The sequence below is a fragment of the Crotalus tigris genome, unplaced genomic scaffold, assembly GCF_016545835.1.
Source record: "Crotalus tigris isolate CLP2741 ecotype Arizona unplaced genomic scaffold, ASM1654583v1 scf7180000017945.11477521024:1554073, whole genome shotgun sequence".
Classification (NCBI taxonomy): Eukaryota; Metazoa; Chordata; class Lepidosauria; order Squamata; family Viperidae; genus Crotalus; species Crotalus tigris.
In genome coordinates this window covers 1,448,278-1,468,994 of record NW_024096737.1, presented here as the reverse complement: position 1 = coordinate 1,468,994, position 20,717 = coordinate 1,448,278, and the positions used below count along the sequence as shown (strand labels likewise).

The 20,717-nt window shown below is 38.5% G+C and overlaps 1 protein-coding gene across 3 annotated transcripts in view; it reads left to right on the top strand.

Moving 5' to 3' along the window:
• The first annotated feature begins 1,098 nt into the window (after positions 1 to 1,098).
• The window catches only part of PLA2G4A (phospholipase A2 group IVA), a 73,562-nt gene continuing 53,943 nt past the window's right edge, over positions 1,099 to 20,717 (top strand). The window contains exons 1-2 of one of the 3 annotated variants that reach the window (XM_039345192.1): positions 1,099 to 1,244; positions 16,674 to 16,817. In XM_039345192.1, the coding sequence (XP_039201126.1) occupies positions 16,785 to 16,817 (33 nt within the window). In that variant the 5' untranslated portion in view covers positions 1,099 to 1,244; positions 16,674 to 16,784. Of the gene's footprint in view, positions 1,245 to 16,673; positions 16,818 to 20,717 lie in introns of those variants that run through there. The other 2 variants (XM_039345191.1, XM_039345193.1) reach the window with 2 other exon arrangements.

Genomic DNA, 20,717 nt, shown 5'->3' with positions numbered 1-20,717 from the left:
CTCCTGCTATCTTTATTGGGCGGAAAAGTATGGGAGAAATGAATTCAGAGGAGCCATTGGGAAAGTAATGCTCCTGACCATGAGCAGACTACAGAAAGAATACTCATTAAGTGACATTTTCCAAGACAATGTCCACAATATAGTTTATCTTCAGTGCAGGGACAGCCCAGATGTCAATGAATATTCTAACACAAGGTGTTTCTACATTTAGAGTAAAAACTAGATTAAAAAAAATACATGAAAATAGGAAAAACTCACTTCCATTTAAACTATCGGAGGATAGAATAAGGACTCGGAGAACCTTTGATCTTAAGCACAGGGAGCACGTTAAATAACAATGTTACAAACATTAGGTCAGTGCGTGAAGGCCCCTTTCCTCACTCTCTCCCCATTTGCCTTTGTGGTAAAAAATGAAAAGAGAAGCTACAAACTTCCAAAACCAAAACTAAAATGCTATAGGAATAATTGTAATTGTTAAAATGTCTCTTCTGTAAGGTATAGCTTTATTTTCCCTTTGAAAAGTTCATTAGCCACTACATTAGAATCCAGTCTAATATAATGGTTTTGGTTTTCCTTCGTCTTCTTCCCCAAATAGGCGTTATGTAGTAGACCACCTCGATAAACGCAAAGAGGAACCTTGGATCTTCAACTAGCGTGGAAAAGGAATAAGATGCTAGAAAAAGTAATCCAAGATCCGGTCCCACCTGGTTTAACGTGACCTTATGCACCGTCTCTGCCGTCGGCTTTCGCGACGCGGAAAAGAAATATGAGAAGTAACAGATCAACCGCCGACTGGGGTGTTTTCCCCAGGGCGTTTTCTCTACTGAATCGCTGCTCCATGTTTTATTGCACTAACAGGTTGTGCCTTCAAATGCTCACGTAGAAGCTAATCCCACTGACTACAGCGGAGGCAAAACAGAAACTTCGGAGCAAATATACGTGCAGTTGGTCAGCTTTTTGCTGCAACTGTCTCAACTGATCGCTTTCCCGACCCTTTCCACGTGCATTTCATCCACCGCCGGCCGTCCTTCCAAGCGTGGATGACGTTAGCAAGGCGAAGTTCAACTTTGAGCGCCTCCTTAAACCCCTGGACCATCTGACTCCGTAACTCCGCCCACTCGGCTCCAGTTGCGAATGAAAATTCAGCCCAGCCGAGCCGAAAAGAGGAGCGTGTGAGTGGGCGGAGGACAATCCAAGCAAGAATCAGAACTAGTTGGACCGTGGGATGCGCCGCCGTCCACATTGTAAGAGCCATATGCTTAGCATGCTTCATGATAGTGAGAAAGATTGGGGGAGTGGAAAAACTTCTAGGAAGAGTGGAATAAGAAGACCCGAGAGAATTGCCGTGTTAGCTAGTGGGCTAGAGAAGCTGTTTGCTTGCTGCTTAGAAAGGAGAATCAAACTGCCCCGTCTTGCCAACTTGCTGCTGTCGGACTGTTTATAAAACTGAATGGGCGATGTTTCATTTCAAGGGAGGAGAAAAGGGGGGGGGGTTTGTACTAGGAGGAGTTGTGACATATTAATGTATTTGCGTAACATATTTTGACCGGGTGGGAAGAAAAGTTGCTTGAGTGACTTGTGACTGTGACTTTTACGGAACCGAGAATAATCCTCGGCGCTTAGATGTTTCCCACGTGTTTGACGATCTAGGGAATATGGATTTCGGTTTCTAACAACGATAGGCGATCTAAATACAAACCCTTGCAAGCTATTCTTCCATCGGGACTGCCTTTCGTGAAATATTCTTGGGAGAGCGATGGTGTGGCAGGGTTTCGCTGAGCAGAAACTGATAATGTGGCAATGTCAAGATCAGGAGACGAAGAACCAGCGTAAATTTAGGAATGTTATTAGATGAAACAATAAGTATGTTCAAATGCAAACAGAGGAACGAGAGTTAGAATCCTTAAAAGTTTTTTTTTATATCTGGGAATAAACTCTGTTGAATATATTAGTAAGAATTACGCATGGGGCCGATGTATTCCTTGTATTGGTAGATTGGTTGATGTATGTCCCTGTTGTCCCTTCAAGAATTAACAACATAATTAATGGAAGACTTACTCTTCTTTCCCTCAGTTTATTTGTGACCCTGATATTTCTCTTGTCTTTTCTGCTTTCTAAAACTGCTCTTAATCTGTTATTAGACAAAAGGTAGTGTATGAAATGGTCAATTTATATTTTAGCCAAATGCATTCAAGTCTTACACTGCTTACAATTATGTCAGACACCAGAAAGATTGTAGTCTGCTTAATAATAATAATAATAATAATAATAATAATAATAATAATAATAATACTGCAACAATATCTGTAATACCATCAAACATCCACATCTGCCTATCCCAGGTCCTGGGTAAGGACTCGATAGGTAGACAAACTGCCAAATCCAGTCTGAACATCTGGCTGACACTGCGATGATCCATAATAATAATACAACAACTTTGGAATTGGGTAAGGAAAATGGTCATCATGATGGGCATGACAGACACAAAAAACCAAAAGGTTGATTCCCTATCATTTTCCTCTCCCCAGGTTACTTTTTGAAATATATTAATAGACTTATTTTTATGCCTTTAGTCAGTTTTGACATTTGGTGTCTGCCTGGACAAGCTCTGCAGTATTTTGGGGAAGGTTTTTCAGAAGCGGTTTGCCATTGCTTCCTTCTTAGGCTGAGCGAAAATGATTGACTTAAAGTCGCTAATTGGCTTTATACCCAAGGCAGGACTACAACTCATGATCTTCTGGTTTATAACCTGGTGCCAAAACTTTTCTTTTTTTACTGGGCCGTTGTGCAGACTTGTAGGTGAAGCTTCATTCTTTTCTAATAATGGCTACAGGTGCCTGTAAGCTGCTGGTTCTGCTTCCAACTTAATTATTTTGCAGTTATGCAAAACATCCTGAGAGAAAACCACAGGTCATAGCAAACAGAAAGTAAGCATCATATACCTTTGAAATTGCCTCCAGTAGAAAAAATTTCTGGGAAAACTAGGTGATTCTTAAAAACTTTCCAGCTGATATTTCTAAATTGGTTTTGTTTAGCGTGGAGATGAGAAGATTGTAGTAATGTATAATAACTGTCTTAAAATAGCTGAAAGGGCCATCGGGTAAAAAATGGGGCAACATTGGTTTGGTTCTTCCAGAAGATAGGTTAAAATGAGCAAGATGGTAAATGGTGATAGGACAGGGGTGTCAAACTCTATTGTGTCACGTGATGTATTGTGACATATCACCAGGGCTTTTTTTTCTCATAGAATGCCCAGAACGGAGTTCCAGCACCTTTTTTGGATGGAACCTTATAGGATAGGCGAGGCGGGTTGTATGACGTGTGTGAGTTCCGGCACCTTTTTTTTTTTTTTTTAGAAAAAAAGCACTGCATATCACAATGTTTTTTGCCTTTGTGGAGCGGGGGTGGGCGTCGCATCCGGTCTGCGGGCCACCAGTTTGACACCCCTATGATAGGACATCAAGAAAAATGTCCTAATGGTAAGAGCTGTTCCACAATGGAATAGATTGCCTCAGGTGGTGATGGAGAAAGAAGTCTTTCACTGAAGGTGTTCAGTGGATGGATGGACAAGGAATTGGTCTAGATGATCTTCCATATTCCTTCCAATCTTTATATTCTGTGTCACACACATCAAAGAAGGTATTTATGGACACCATGTTTTTTGCCCTGGCTTAAAATGTCAGAATTGAAAATATGGGTGTATATTGTGAATATATCTTTCTGTCTCTCTCTGTGTATGTAAGGTTTTGTCACAAGATCCAGACTTTTTATTCTGAAGGAAGTAGTCTGTGAGTGTGGAGAAGTAATCAAATTCTAAACTAACAGGCTGAGCAGCCTTCCAAATAAGGAATATACTTCCTTCTTCTCTTCTTCTCTCAATACTCATCATTTTCTGAATTTTACTATTTAAAACGCATGGTACTTAAAACTCATGGGGAACACAATACAGTAACTAGTATGCAAGGAAAAGAAGGCAGAGGTTATTTCAAATTTTTGTGTGCTTTTCAAGTTCTCTGACTATTGTGGATTTAGGACTTCTAAGGCTATTACAATCACACATAACCATACATAACCACACATAACCAAGAGTTTGGTAGTTTTAATTCTGTTTTGGCTGTGAAAGCCAGCTGAGTGACCTTGGCCTATCATATAGTCTCAACACAACTCATCTCACAGGGTTGTTGTGGGAAGACAGGAGGAGGAAGGAGTATTGACATTTTGAATTGTTTATAAAAATAATATAAGCGGGATATAGATAAATACATTTATCTGTAGGTTAACTTTAATACAACCTAATTGGAGAGGATCAGAGAGCAGGATATTGTCTTCTTTTACCATGCCATTCTTTGGCTGTACCTGCTAAACCCATTCCTCCTGTGCTGCATTATCGAAGAGAAAAAAGGACTAAGTTGCAAAAGCAATTATCTCCTTATCTATCCCATCTCTCTGGATGGCACAGATTAAGATTGAATTCAGTAGGCAGACATCCCAGTTTTGGGATTACCAGGAGATGGAATTCAGAAGAGAAGGAACAAAGTAGCTCCTCCTCCCAGGGTCATGCCAATTGTTGCTTAGCCCTCAGCCCTCCTTAACTTTGCCTTAGCAGTTCAGCATATCATATAGGTGAGAATCGTTGGACAAAAGAGAACTTTTCTCTATTTGCATATGCTGTATTTGCTCCAAGAAGCAAGCAGTACCTATAGGTTGAGACTGAGGAAGTAGTGATGGTTTGGGGCAGGAAGAACTGCTGTCTCAAAACTATTCAGTAGAAGCATTGGATAGTTGCTGGTAACATTGTAGTCCCATCTATTGTGATAGGTAGGGAAGAATGATTGAGAAAGGTAGAAGCCACCACTATGTTGTCTTGCTTTTCAGAATTTGATGGAATTTGGGAAGGTCTTTTTGCTTTGTTTTTTCCCAACAGGTATTGCAGAGTAGGGACAGTGATCAGTTTGCATGAACATTACATGCAACATGTTTCTGAACAAAGCTTGGCAGTTGGAATGGACACAGCTTTTCTGGCACAATTTGGAAGTGGATTGCTAATGCTTCCTCTAGGATGTTTTTTAAACTTATGAGACTAGTGATGTTTTATTATATTTTCCTGAAGGATAGCCTGTCTGGACAATCAGTGCCATTGGCTCAAGCAGTGATTATAAGTAGTATTCATGCCACAGCTATTGAACTGCATTCTTGTTGTCCATGCAGCAGAAAACATTGTGTGGGTGAGGATATAGTACTAGAAAACAAAATGTAGTATACAGTTAGGAAGAATTTAACTCTCTTCCTGTCTGTTCTTCCTTACAAATAGTCCTTCCTTGACTGGCTGTTAAACCAGAAGTGATTTTTTAATGGCTGACAGTTGCTCTTAGAAAGAACATTTGCAATGGAGCTAATCTTAATGTAAGAAGGGTTGAAGGGTCACACCCTGCAGATACCTGATCTCTCTCTACTGCTAACACAGATTTAGGGAAACAATTTTCTGAGAGAATGCTCATTCATCTTCTGTCAGTTATTGTCCAAAAGACAGGATGATTATTTTTGCTTAGAGGAGACTGTTCTTTTAAACAATGGCAAGCAGAACAATAATTATTTTAAACAATGGCAAGCAAAGAAATGTTTTATATCAAGGAAGGCTTGGTTGTGGTAGATTCCTACAATAATATATTATTTTTTCTTGCCTTAATTGCCTGTTTCTGTTGGAATTATGCTCTAGTGAGCATGGAGATAGAGTGAGAAAATATCTATATAGTAGGACAAGCCTGTTTGAACTATGATTAATACCTTGGGAATGGTAGAACTGAAAGACTGTTAAGATACCATATGAATGAGATTCACAAATGAGTCTGTAGTCCTCAATGGAACTGCATCTACATAGAGGGAAGTGTGCAGTAGGGTATCCCAAGGTCTGTTTTAGGGCCAGTAGTCTTTAATATCTTCATCAATGATTTAGATGGGGGAATAGATGGGGGACTCATCAAATTTGCAGACACCAAGCTGGCAGGAATAGCCAACACTCCAGAAGATAAGCTTAAAATACATAAGGATCTTGACAGACTTGAACACTGGGCCCTATCTAACAAAATAAAATTCAACGTAGAGAAAAGTAAGGTTGTAGATTTAGGCAAGAAAAGCTAAAAAGCACAGGTATAGTATAGGTGGTACCTGGTTCAATAGTAGTAACTATAAGAGGGATCTTGGAGCCCTAGTGGACAATCACTTAAATATGAGATAGCAGTGCACTGCAGCTGCCAATAAAGCCAACATAGTTCTGAACTGTATTAACAGAGGGATAGAATCAAGATCACATGAAGTGTTAGTATCACTTTATAATGCCTTGGTAAGATTACACTTAGAATATTGCATGCAGTTTTGGTCACCACAATATAAAAAAGATGTTGAGACTCTAGGAAGAGTACAGAGAAGAGTAACAAAGATGATTAGGGGACTGGAGGATAAAGTTTATGAAGAACAGTTGCAGGAATTGGGTATGTTTTGTTTAATGAAAAGAAGGAATAGAGGTGACGATGCAGCAGTGTTCCAAATCTAAGGGGCTGCCACAAAGAAGGGAGGGTCAACCTATTTTCAAAGCACCTGAAATCAGGACAAGAAGCAATGGATGGTAACTAATCAAGGAGAGAAGCATCCTAGAACTAAGGAGAAAATTCCTAACAGAGGTTGCGGGTGTTCCAACACTGGAGTTTTTAAAGAAGAGATTAGACAATTATTTATCTGAAATGGTATAGGATTTCCTGCCTGAGCAGGGGGGTTAGGCTAGAATACCTCCAAGGTCACTTCCAACTCTGTTATTCTGTTTTTCTAAATTAAATCAATTTACCTTATTAAGTAAACTTGGTAAAGTGCAAGTTACCTCTTAACAGTTTATTGCTTGGACAGCAACCCACTCTTACTTTCAGTTGTTTTTATGTCCAGTTTATATGGATTACTGATCTATTCCTCAGACGTTTTGGTAAGTGCACTTCCACTTTGAAACTGTTTTTGTGTCAGATTGTATGTCCCAATACTTGAGCACTACCTTGAAATAGTTAATGGTGAAAGATAAAGAGAAGTAATGAATCTTAAGCAAGAATCTTTCGAAATTTCCTTGTGTGAAAATTTTTCCTGAAGAAAAAAAAAAGTAGATCTGTCACTCTTTACAATTTTGTTAATACTTTCTTTTTAAATAAAGAACTCTTGATGTTAAAACAGATTTCCCCAGATTCTGAATTTCATCAAATTATTCTTCCTTCTAAGCATCAAAGTAAATGTTAAATGTATTCAAATAGGGCTGTGTAATAGATAATAGTAAACTAGTAAGGCTAAATAGCTGCAAAGCTGATTGTAGCTGATTTGCTGTGGCAGAGATTAAAGGAACAAGCTCTCCCACTTCATCCCGATTTATAAAGTCCCCAGGAGGTACTAATCTACAATTAGAGAATCTATTTTAGGACTTCGCCCTTAAATTTGAATCATGTCAAGTTCTGGGGAAATCAGGAAATTCAGGCAGTTCAAAGGAATATAAAAATCTGTTGCAAGCTTAAGATCTCTACAAGAATCAGACTATCTAACAGTCAAGGGAAATGACTGGGAGATAAGAGAGGCATTCAAGGTGGGCTGAACTTAGATTTCTTATGGGTGTATGAGGACTCGTGACTTATGACACATTTGATCCCTCCTTCAGGCTCATCTCCTACAAATATTCTGTAGTAAATAAATGCCATTGTTAAATGTCTAGTTCATCTTTAATAAACAACTGTAATTATAACAACATAAAGGTGCAAACAAATTAAATTTGTATTTAAAATTGTATACAGACATTAAGAAGCCTAATCTGAAAATCTACAATACAATATGCACATACAATATAACATTTAGATCTATATTACAAGACTTACTTTTTGTAAACCCCAATGATAATTTACTGTAGTTGAATAACAGATGTTGTTGTAATGAATGAGTTATTGTGCCATAGGGTAAGCTCATTAGGACAAGCAATTTGGTTCTTGTTGTAATAAAGCTATTAATAAGGAGAAAGTCCCATTGAAGTCATTGTCTTGTAATTCCAACCACAGGATGATGTAGGAAACTCATGCCAATATTTAAAATATATTTCATCATTAGATGCACTGCATTGAAAGTGTTAGATTTTATTACAATATGATATATAGATCTGTGTGTGTGTGAGAGACATTGCTGATGGGATAATGGGTAGAGAGTTTCATCTGCCAATATTTTGGCCATTTTGGCAAGTTCAGCAACAACTGATAGGCCAAGCTGTTAAGCTACATACAGGTAGTCCTCAACCATTCTAAGTTACAATGACACTGAAAAAAGTGGCTTAGACATTTAATGGCTGCAGCATCCCAAAATGTGATCACCATTTGCAATGCTCCAAGCAAAGTCAATGGGAGAATGACTGCCTGATTCGCTTTATAACTACAGTGATTCATTTAACAGTGGCAAAAAAAGGTTGTGTACTTGGGCATGATTCACTTAACAACTTGAAAGCAGCAGAAATTCTTGCTTAAGAATAGAATTCTGATCCCAACTGAGATCATGTCAAGGACTACCTTTATTGTATTCCAGGTGAAACAGGCTTCTTTAATTTTTGATTTAATTGTGTTAGTACAAGACACATTTTAAAAAGACTTCAACATTGAGGGAGTGGGAACCTGTAGCTGTTACCATATTTATTGACAAATGTGGTCCCCAGAATAGCTGGAAGCCAGATGGCATATAAATTTAATAAATTATCATCATTATCATGCTTTTGAAGAAAATTACATAGGGAAGGGACGTTTGTTAATTTGGAGGCCTCCCAAATTTCCCCATTTATTTAATGGTCCATGTTTTCAGAAAGTTGGTACAAGCACTGTTCTTGTGAAGTGCATGTGCTCAAAATGGGAACTGAAGTGTCTTCAAATAGACTATAGTGTAAGTATTGATATATCAAACTATAAAAGTAAGACAAAAATGCCTTTCCCCCCTAGCAGTACAGATAACAATGTTTTGTTTAAATTTACACATGATTTTCATTTTCTGGTTACTTTTTATCTTAGGTATGAATTCCATTATTAGATAAATAGCAGCTGATAGCATGGAGGAGAAATCAATTTTAATAAAAGAGTGGGCAAGTGCCATCAGTTATTATGTTTAAGTATAATGGGTGAGCGCTGTTATTTATGTAATGATCCTTTGAACTCTACAGATTTGGTAAGGCTTTTGTTCTCCAGTCATAAATATTTGCATTATATGCAAAAAAAAAAAAAAAAAAAAAAAAAAAACAAAACAAAACACCCACCCAGACTTGGCTATAAATATATTCCTGCTTTTCCTACTCAGAATAATATTTTTTTTTGTTGGAGTCTTGCCATAACAATACCATAATTGTTTGAATAAAGTAATGTTCCAGAAGTGGAATTGCCCATCTGGCAGTTTCCCTGGTCGAAAGTCCAAATAGGAATCCTAACTCAGAATGTTCTATGAAAAATTCTGCCCGTCTCAAGGAAATGCAAAATTGGTATTGAGGGATAAAAGCTTGAAGTCTCTTTGGAATTCCATCATGCTGTCTAGCCAGGAAACTAGCCTACTTCTCTAGGTCTGGTATAGTTGGCCCTAATTCTGCCCTATTCGCTAGAAGAAGCTGGTATTGCTCTGTTTACTGGCCAACAACTTGACAAGACATTTGGTTGGAGCAACCTTTTGGTTTATAAACTTGAAATTAAGTTTTCTCACATGTTAGCAAGAGTAATGATTCACTGGAATTAACTGTCAAGCTTAGAACTAGTTAAGCAGACCTATGAATACCCAACAAACTTTGATAAGTAGTTTAATTGCAGAAAAGCTATTATGAAGGGATTGCAGTAACTGCTGTTGTATGCAAAGCAAAACCTATTTATAGCAAAATCAGTGGGAGGGGCTGCGTAGCAGGCTGGAATACCTTCATGTTTCTTGGTTTGGTAAAAGATAGCTTTCATATTTTATTGTTTTGCTCTGACAATTTGAAAACTTACTCTCACACAAGGAACATTTATGACCAAGAAGCACACATGGAATGTTGATAGTTTGTGAGGATTCTTACAAATGGTTGTTGTTAGGAGCACCACGAACCTTAAATTACCACTTCCTAGAAGGCAAGTTATAAAATCTTATAAATGATTTATATCTGATTTAGTACATTTGCTGTTTCATTTTTTCAAGGTTTACAATTATACTAGCAAAGTCTCACCCAACAAAAAACATGGAAGTACAGTCCTGATCTGCACAACCCTTTTTTTCCCCACAAATTATTTATTTTTTCAGTATTATTAACTTTTCATCATTCAGACTGTTAAGTTGTTACAACTGGAGCCTTTTGCTCTCACAGTTGTGATAAAAGCATAGATCAGACTCATATTGGTTTTAATAAGATAATGGGGCCTATTCAATTATGTTAGTTACCCAAACAAAGCTTGGCTCAGCTTAATGTGGTCAGCATATTTAAGGGAGAAGAGGGAAAAATTGCTTGTTACAGAATTACAGAATAACAGAGTTGGAAGGGACCTTGGAGGTCTTCTAGTCCAACCCCCTGCTCAAGCAGGAGACCCTACACCATTCTCAACAAATGGGTGTCCAGTCTCTTCTTAAAAAACCTCCAGTGATGGGACACTTAAAACTTCTAGAGGCAAGCCATTCCACTTATTGTTCTAACTGTCAGGAAATTTCTCCTTAGTTCTAAGTTGTTTTTCCCTTCCATCTGTTACTTCTTGTCCTACCCTCATGTGCTTTGGAGAATAGATTGATCCCCTGTTCTCTATGCTAGCCCCTCAAATATTGGAAGACTGCTATCATGTTACCCCTAGTCCTCTTTGTTAGACTGGGCATGCCTAGGCTAGCTTGTGTTCAGCAGGAAGAAACAGCTACCATGTACCCGTAAATAGCTTAATGTAGGGATCGGCAATTGTTTCAGATGCCAGATACTACTTATGATCTCAAAAAAATTAACTTAAAATTAAATTAAAATGTAAAGCAATCAAATTTTATTGGTCATGCTATTATTTTGATCACTTTATAAAATATGTATTTATTTACTAAGGTTCCATAGAGGATGTCAATGGGTGTTGCATTAATGTCTTCTGGTTAAAGACTATTCCAAAAGTTCTATGCAGTGTCCTATAACCTTAGTGATTTAATGATTCCAAGCAACTACAGTAAAGAAGTATGAGTTATTGGCTTGAATGAAATGTTCAGGGACAAGAAGGATGTATGTCCTTGTTATGATCAGTGGAAAAAAATGACCAATGGATCCTGCATACTGTAGTTCTGTTAGCTTCTCAATTTTTAGGAGAGGAGGCAAAGCATGGGAACCAAGTGAAGAGAGGACTCAGCCTAGAATTGTTACATGTCCATAAATGTTCCAAGTTCAATCCCCCTTGAATTCCATTGACTTTTATCTAGAGCCAATTTAGTGCTTACCATTAGTTGACTAGATTCCTGTGCACAGGCTTGAGCAATACAACACTATGTATATTTATTCATAAAAGCGTGGGTTCCTTTTGCACAGTTACTAAAAACTTCATCCTGCCACAAGTTGGATACTGTCTGGTAGGAATTAACTGTGGACTGTCCTCATGGAAACCAAGAGATTCTTCTAGCTAACCTTCCTGTCAGTGTGATAGTAGGGAAATTGAGCCTATGAGTTCGGATTAATCTTAACTACTGATCACTTTCTTCCACAGAATAGGACGTCCTTGCTAATTACTAGATAGATTATGTTGCAAGTTTGCTTATTGTGATATTGCAATTGCATAACTAATTGGCTGGAAGTATGTATTATATTTTAATGTTTTTCTGTGTACTTCTTGAAAGATAATATATTAAAAATGTTGCAAGTAGATGTTAAAGATATTTTCAGTATAGCTGTCTACTGAAACTAGTTGCTAAACATAGTATGTTTTTTATGTAATAATAAATCTGGACCTCAAATGCACCATTTTGGCCTGTGGCTGCTCAATTCTTGGTGCTGAAGTCAATGACAAAAGGTAATTATTCTATTCTCTTTATTTGTTCCTGATTCAGAATTTCTGGGATTGTTCATATCTGTTGGGTGATCTAAGCTTGATTACCTTTATGTATCATTTAATGGTTAGATTACATGCTGACAGTTTTTCCCTAAAAAGTATTCTCTAAAATAAAAGGAGGAAATTCAGCCAATTCAACTCAGTACCTAAAATAATAAAAATCCATATATTCTTCTTTCAATTCTTCAAATGCACCTTACATCTTTTCAACTTGCTGCATTTCTTTTGTCTACAAGGTGGGAAGCTATAACTTAAGAAATCGAGGTCTACTGAAATATCTAATCAGATCATATATTTCAACATATGATTTACCAGGGAAGTACATTTACATTTTTTTGCCACAGGACGTTAATTGTGTAATACCCTGTCTAATGTAATATGAGAAACCTTGTTAAATGGTTATCACTTCAAATTGGCAGTCGTGACTTGTGTGACCAGTTAGACTGCATAGCTCTCATTCTTAAAGAAAAATGTAGTCAGGTAACTAAATGTTTTCCTTTGTCAAAGCTGTAAGCAGGCCCAGACATTTTTATTATCAATCAAACAATTACATTGCACCAAGTATACAAGTTGTCTTTCAGCTGTATGGAACCCCTTTCACTTGCCTGTTGTTTGGGGAATTTTTCAGAGCAAACAACAAGAATGAGATCTATACTGAATAAACGTTGATTTCTGCTGAGCTTGGCAGATTGCAGCTATGCAGTGGTTTCTTCAAAGGAGCATAAGTTTTTCATTAAGTAAGAAAATGACTGTACTTCTCCTGACATATGTTTCTGAGCCCCATCTAGATTTCATAGACTGAAGATCCATTCAGACAATGCAGATTTACGAATAGTTTCTGCTCATGTGGTCCTACTCTACCCTCTCTAGGGTTCACTCTGATATCAATGAAAGCCCAAAATACAGTACAACTATGTGTATTGCAAAATTCTCCAGCTGACCCTTACCTTTCCATACAATTCCATAGCACTTAGAGTTCCACACTTATTTGCATCTCCTGAATGGATGTTCTATGGAAATTTGCTGCCATCAAATAATTAATGTGTAATCTGCAGTAGTTTTATCTGCATTGAATCCCACTGCAGGTTCAGTGCTGACACCTGGATAGCTTGGTAGATGTTTAACGTCTTCTGACAATGTCCACATCATGCTTAGCATTCACTGAAGGAATGCCTGGCTATTTTATTGGTAACAAGTGTCATTTTAAAGCATATGTGTAGGCAGATGATGAAGCAATAATTCTCTCCCTCTGCCTTCCCCCATATTTATACATTAATTGTAAAAGGTGGTCCCTTCTAAAAGCACAGCAATGGCTTATATTTTAATTTTGATCATTTGCACCTGTTCACTGCATGTTACCAATGACAGGTGTTTTCATACAAGGTATTTCTATTCAATTTTTCATTGTAATGTATTTTGATTAGTTTATTAGATTGAGTTTGGTTTATTAATGCAGTTTTTTAAATAATTACACATGTATTTTTTCCAGAAATATTTGTTATGCAAAGTATTTTGTCTCTGCAGTCCTTCACTTAAAGCTGTTTTCTTGATATGCTACATCATTGAATGTTTCTTCTTGTATCATATAATATTAAGCATGAAAGATAGACATTGAGGGTAACTATTCCACATTTATGTTTTTGAAATGTTGTGAGGAATTATTTATGATGTTATGGAGGCTGCTGCTGTGATATTCCAAAATGCTTGGTTCTTGCATCATTCTGGTTAATTTTTCCAATCTTTTTCCACAAAGCCTCCAGAAACTGAGACAGGAATTGACAATAGTACTTAGCTGGCATGGCATTGAGAAGTATAACTAGATATCACCCACATATTGATAATAACAGACTTCAACAGTTTAATACACCCTATGGTTTCATGTAAAGAGGAGGGGAAGGAATGTCAAACCCTGAGGCACCCCACAGGAGAGAGGCTGTGGGTATGACACCTTTTTCACATCACCATGATTGGAACCAACTGCTGAGAGCCATTGCAACACAGTGCCACCAACTCCTAAAATCCACAGTATCAGAAAGATACTGTAATTAATGGTATTAAAAACCATAGAGAGATTAAGGTGCACCAGAATAGAGCACCGTCCTTATCCCAGATCATTCAGAAGTCATCAGGAAGTACAACTAATGCTGTGTCCATACTGAATTTCAGATGAAATGGGTCAAGACAATCAGCTTTTTCTGGGTTCCTCTGTTATCTTTATCATATTGGTTCCTTGCCTAATACAGATAGTCCTCAGTTAACAGTTAGGATCAGAATTGTCAACACTGTGACATTGTTAAAGTTAACAATTAGGATCAGAATTGCCAACACTGTGACATTGTTAAGCAAATCACCAAAGGTCATCATCTGACCACATTCCCTAAAAAGGGAAAGTTGGACAGTTGTCCAAAATTGTCAGGCTTGAGACTGGCTCGTTGAGAAGGGAGAGCACCACTTATTCCCTCAAATAATCTGATTCCACTGCCTGGGCCCAAATATAGGTCACCTCCCAGCTACTGAATGTTCCTTTGAGAGAATACATACTTACTAGAATTCTAATGTAGAATTTGACCTGACTTTGCATCATGATGTTGCATGCTTTGTTAAATAGTGACATACTGTATGCCACAAATTACAGTTGTTGTTTTTCATAACTTGTTAAGCCTTAATCCATGGTTTACAAATCATGATAGCTAGGTTCATGACTAGCAAATTGGTTTGCTAACACAAATCACAAAGTGATGCACAACAATGCAGTTTCTGTTTCAAATGCAGTGTGAGATAATGAATTGTTATTTTACCAATACCAGTACAATAATGATCTGAAATTTTCCCATCATTAAAAGTTAATTTGCTTTAGTTCACTGATTGAAAAGTTCCTAAACCAGATCTGATCAGCTCCACCAGCCAAGACTTTCCTAGGATTTTATTTTAATCTAATTTATATAAGAAAATAATTACCAGAAAAGGGGAAAATGCAAAAACCCAGACATTATTTTCCTTGTTTAAGAAATACAGTAAAATACTTAGCATGTTTTTTAAAAAAATACAGTTGACACTTTGGGATTGTGTATATATAATGTAATTGTGTGTTCTTTTTTTGGGGGGGGGTACAGGTATAGGGTACACCTGCTTTTAAATCACAATTCCTGCTAGCTGTAGGAGTTTTAGGATGGAGAGATATGATTTATAATAATAAAAAAGGGATAGCTAGAATTAAGAGTTGGAAAATCTGAACTGGAGGGAGCCAGCTTCTAAAGTCTTCAGAATGAAACTGATCTCAAAACAAATGATCCAGAAACACCCAGAAATGTTAATTCTGCCCTGCCTGGGCTAGCATCCAGCTTGCAATACTCATGAATCTCATACCAGAAACTTTTTCTCAGTTTCACCTAATAAATTAGCTCCTCCTATCTCAAATATCTGAATTTTGCAATACATACAAAACACAAGCCGATAAAAAAAGGGTTGAGCCTACACCATTCATTATAGGAGAAATGGTGTACTTATCTACAAAATACCTAAAGTCCCTACAGCCCTGTAAAAAACTTGGACCAAAATATATAGGACCTTTTCCAATTAAAAGAATCATAAATCCAGTAACAGTAGAATTAGAATTACCCAAAAATCTCAGGCAAATACACCCAATTTTTCATTGCAGCTTGCTGAAAAGAGAGCATCAGTCACCTCTACAGCCAAAAATCCCCCCACCACCACCTCCACTCATGGTGGAGGGTGAACAACACTTCGAAATAAAGGAAATCCTTGATTCTAGGAGATATCATGGAGCAACTCAGTACCTAGTTGCCTGGAAACACCTCCCTCCCTCACAAAACGAGTGGGTCCATAAACGTCATGTCAGAGCCCCGAAGCTATTGAAGAAGTTTCACACAGAGTATCCTAACAAGCCTGACTAAATTTTATACTTGTGTTTTCTTTCAGGTGGATCTCTCTTATTTTTAAGAGGGGCCGGATGTCAGAATCCAATTATATTTCATCTTTAATTATCAAATATAGAAACTCCCAATTCTGCCTTCTCTGGATTCTGCCATAAGAGGGAGAGAAGGGGGAGAACAAAGGGGCTTTATGGCCCTCACTTCCTTCAGTATACTTCAAGGAGCTGAATGCTGAATGTGTGTTTATTGTAACCTCAAAGCGTTAGCACCAAAGAACCTTACCATAACAAAGAAGGGTATTTGCCTTTCATGTAGTTATCTGAAGTCTCCATCCAGACGGAAGAAAGAAAAAAGGGGGTGGAATTGTGATACCTGAAACTATCACTGGAAGGGGGGTTGATTGGGTGGGACTACTGGGGAACCCCTTAAAACCTTGAATGGAGGGCTTGGACCCCAAGTCCTGTCTAGCACGCCTGCAACCACTTCTTCTTAATAAAGGATTCCTGTTGGAAGAATTATTCCAAGAGTTCTGTCTTCTTAAGATGCAAAGTGGGGTGGGTCCTTACACCTTGGCTTGTTCCTTCTCTGCCATTGTTGCCATAAAGGCAATAGGATCCTTGTCAGGTTCAACAATGATTTGACCTGTGAGGTTAAGAGATTATGACATTTAATCTAGAAATGTGTTACACAACAGGATAAATATTTTTATGTTATTTTTCAGAATTTGCAGAAAGTAGAAATTCATATTGGAGGCTGTTTTGTGAACAACTATTACTTCTACAAGAAGTAGCATAATTCTTATCCTATTACAGACTCAGCCACTGAATCTACAATGTCCAGTATAGATCCATATCAGCAGATTATGGTAAGTGGATAATTTTTTTAATTTTGATTGCCCAAAATAATTATTTTAAATATGGCAACAGTATCGGGTCCTGCATGATCGTATCGGAATCATTTAAAATAAGAAATAAAACTGAAAAGCACTGAGTTAAAGTAAATAGCTCAAATTGACTGCTTGAAGGCTAGAAATTCTATAAAAAAGAAAGTGTACTAACTGCACTATGGAATTGATTCTATAGGAAATTAAAATATTTAGATATCCAAGCATTCCAGGGTCCTGGAACAAGTTCTTGCCATTTACACTGCAGAGATGCTCCAACTCCTAACAAAATATATCTTATATTTATTTAGGGAGCTAGCAAATCATTTTATTTATTTCAGAAAGAAAGTAGATTAAGTTATTGGGGTTCATTTGAAATAGGTAACTGTGATCCAATTCAGATTTCACATTTTTTCAGTCTAGAAGCTGTCTTTGGGAAATCAGGAACATGGCAACCTTTTCTAGTTTCCCATTTCCTCTGTCTTCCCTCAGAGCAAGCTTTTTTATTTCCTTCCATGGTTTGCTATGGTTATTTGAATCTGGCATTTGTCAAGAAGTCCCAAGTAATCCTGAATCCTGATTGCTTATTTGTTTATTTGGGTGTTTGCAGCCAATATTGTTTAAACTGACCCAAACTGACAGCAAGCTGTGATTGCAGCAAATCACTAAAAGGAGCCATGCTAGAAAGAGAAGGAAGCTGCAAAAGAAATATCTTGATTAAACTTTCAATTCCTTATGCATCCTTTATATCTGATGATTGTAACCTTTTCCACAAGCTTACAGTCATTATATTATTTTAAGTGCAACAGCAGCTGATGCTTACAAAACAGCATGGCTAATCCACTTTGACTATACTTTCACTGGGTTAATGTTACCCAGAGCGGCTTCTACCTGTTTCGCTCAGCTCTAGTAAAGGAAAATTCTTCTAGTTAGTAAGTTAAGTAATCAACATTCATAAATTGTATATCTTTGACTATGCATATGAAGGGCCATATTGTAGAAGGAAGTCATCTTTTTGCACCACAGTTGATAACTCATTCCAGAATGTTAGAATATTTAGCAGACCAGAAAATCCAATTTGAGCTCTCCACCAAACTGCTATCCTGCTCCATGTATGCCTGGAGCTCTCCATGCTGTAATAGAGAATGTGTCAATTCCCATTATGTAAGAAAGAGATTTTTTTAAAACAACAACAACAACAACAACAGCAACTAGGTTGCCTACCAGATTAACTTTCTGCATCTTTGTGTTATTTGCTTTGGGCTCAGAGAGAAAGAGAAATTAGATATTAATTAAAATAATCAAGATGTACAGTAGCTCCTAGCAGTGGTTTTATTCTTAACTTGAAAGTCTTCAATTTTTTTCTCATTATATTTGTAAAGAAGCACCTTCCACCCAAGTTTTGCAAATGCAAACTTAAAATTTAAGTGATTATCCTATTGCATTTTTGTTTCTGAAATTATAATTCCTTAAAAATAACTCTTTATTACTTTTAAGTTGCTGAAATACAATAAAAGGCATGTACCATATTTTCCAGCGTATAAGACAACTGGGCGTATAAGACGACCCCCAACTTTTGAGAAGATTTTTATGGTTTAGAAAGTCATACGCTGGAAAATACGGTAGCAATGCTCGGTGGAGAAGCTTACTCTTCCTTGCTCAAAAATGTTGGGAAGGGGAAGGAAGGGGAGGGAAGCGGAAGGAAGGAAGATTGAAGGGGAAAGGAAGGAGATGGAGAAGGAAGGAGATTGAAGGGGGAAGGAAGGAAGGAAGGAAGGAAGGAAGGAGAGAGAGATTGAAGGGGAAGGGATGGAGATGGAGATGGAAGGAAGGAAGGAAGATTAAAGGGAAAAGGAAGGAGATTGAAGGGAAAGGAAGGAAGGAAGGAGAGAGAGAGATTGAAGGGGAGAGGCGCTGCCAAGGATGCACAAGCAGCTCCGTACAATTGCCCAGGGAGGGGAGGAGGCTCTGGCGGAGAGCTAAGTGGCGGCACATCCGGGGCCTCGGAAGCTGCGCGGAGGATCCGCGCGTCTTGGAGCCGCCGGCTGCCCTCTCACACCCGCCAAGGGATGGAGATGGAGAAAGAAGGAGATTAAAGGGGGGAGGTGCTGCCAAGGACGCACAAGCAGCTCTGCACAATTGCCCGGGGAGGGGGGAGGCTCTGGCGGAGAGCTTGGTGGAGAGCCAAACAGCAGCACATCGGGGGCCTCGGATGCACCTCGGAGCCGCCGGCTGCCCTCTCACACCCGCCAAGGGATGGAGATGGAGATGGAAGGAAGGAAGGAAGATTGAAGGGAAAAGGAAGGAGATTGAAGGGGAAAGGAAGGAAGGAAGAAGAGAGAGATTGAAGGGGGGAGGCGCTGCCAAGGATGCACAAGCAGCTCCGCACAATTGCCCGGGGAGGGGGGGAGGCTCTGGTGGAGAGCCTGGTGGAGAGCCAAGCGGTGGCACATCTGGGGCCTTGGAAGCTGAGTAGAGGATCCGCGTGCCTCGGAGCTGCCAGCTGCACTCTCACACCTGCCAACCTGGAGCCCCCCATCCTCATCCCGGTACCTCTTGCCCTCTCCCAGCCACCTCCCCGGGACCTGCCTGCCCCTCCAGCCTCCTGAGCGCCATCACAGCGGTGGGGTCGCGGGAGCCCCTTTCCACGCCGCGCAGCCCATCACACGGAAGAGGGGCATGGCCGGAGCGCCAGCTCCCACTCGGAAGGCACTGCTTCTCCCCTCCCAGCCCAGCTGGCTGGCCTCCGACGCACATGGGGGTATTTTCCGGCATATAAGACGACTGGGCATATAAGACGACCCCCAACTTTTGAGAAGATTTTCATGGTTTAGAAAGTCGTCTTATACGCCGGAAAATACGGTAGTTCTTATAAAATAAGGAACCCTAAAGCATTAAGCATATGAAAACATCAATATATATATGCAAGAAATTCCACTGTGTACATGCAAGAAAGAAGAAAAATCTCTTCTGAATCTTTGGACTTCAGTTTCTATCAATTGCACTCACTGGAATAATTGGTAAGGAATTGCAAGAGTTATAGTTCCAGATAGCTGAAGATTACTAGGTTTCCTATCTTGCTGGACAACGTTAACATTTCATTCTGGTCAATTTTGTCTCATTTCTTTATCCATTATTCTTTATTTGCTCAGTTTTGCACAATTATTTGTATCTCTTGAAAGTTGTTGCTGTACTTATCCCTTCCTGGTTCATTTTGTTTATTTTGTTTTTTGATGTATAATTTAGTCTGGATGTATTTTGGAATACACATAGCTCTTAGTTACCAACCACAATTGGGGCTGGCAATTGTAACCATGACTGGCTTATGACCGGCTCACTTCAAATTTGGTTATGAGGCAAATCTCTGTGGTTAATAAGTGCAATTTTGTTTCTGAGTTCCCCTTAACTCTGCTTGTCAGAAGCTAGTCGTGAAGCGTATAAATAGTGACTGTAAGACAGTGGGACATTGTAAAAGTTATAAATGCATACCAGTTGCAAAGCACTGAAATGGCAATCGCATGACCATGGGATGCTGTAACAGTTGTAAATGCAAGGATTTGTTTTTTTTTATACTGTTGTAATCTTGAACGTCATTAAACAAAGCAGTTGGTAAGTGAGGGCTAATTGTAAACACAGTTTACAGTTGTAAACACAGGCAGAAATACACGCACCAAGAACTAGTGGGTCTTGTTTGCGGTCCTTTGATAGCACACTTGGTCATAATATTAGTAGTAATGATGATCACCAGCTCAATCGTCTATGATAAGGAGTTTTAAAATCAGGAGTTCACCACAAATTATCTTGTATTGGTAGTTCCTTTCAGCAGTTCATATCAGTGGGGCTTTCTGAGTAATCTCTGAAAAAAACAAACTTTTTTGTTAA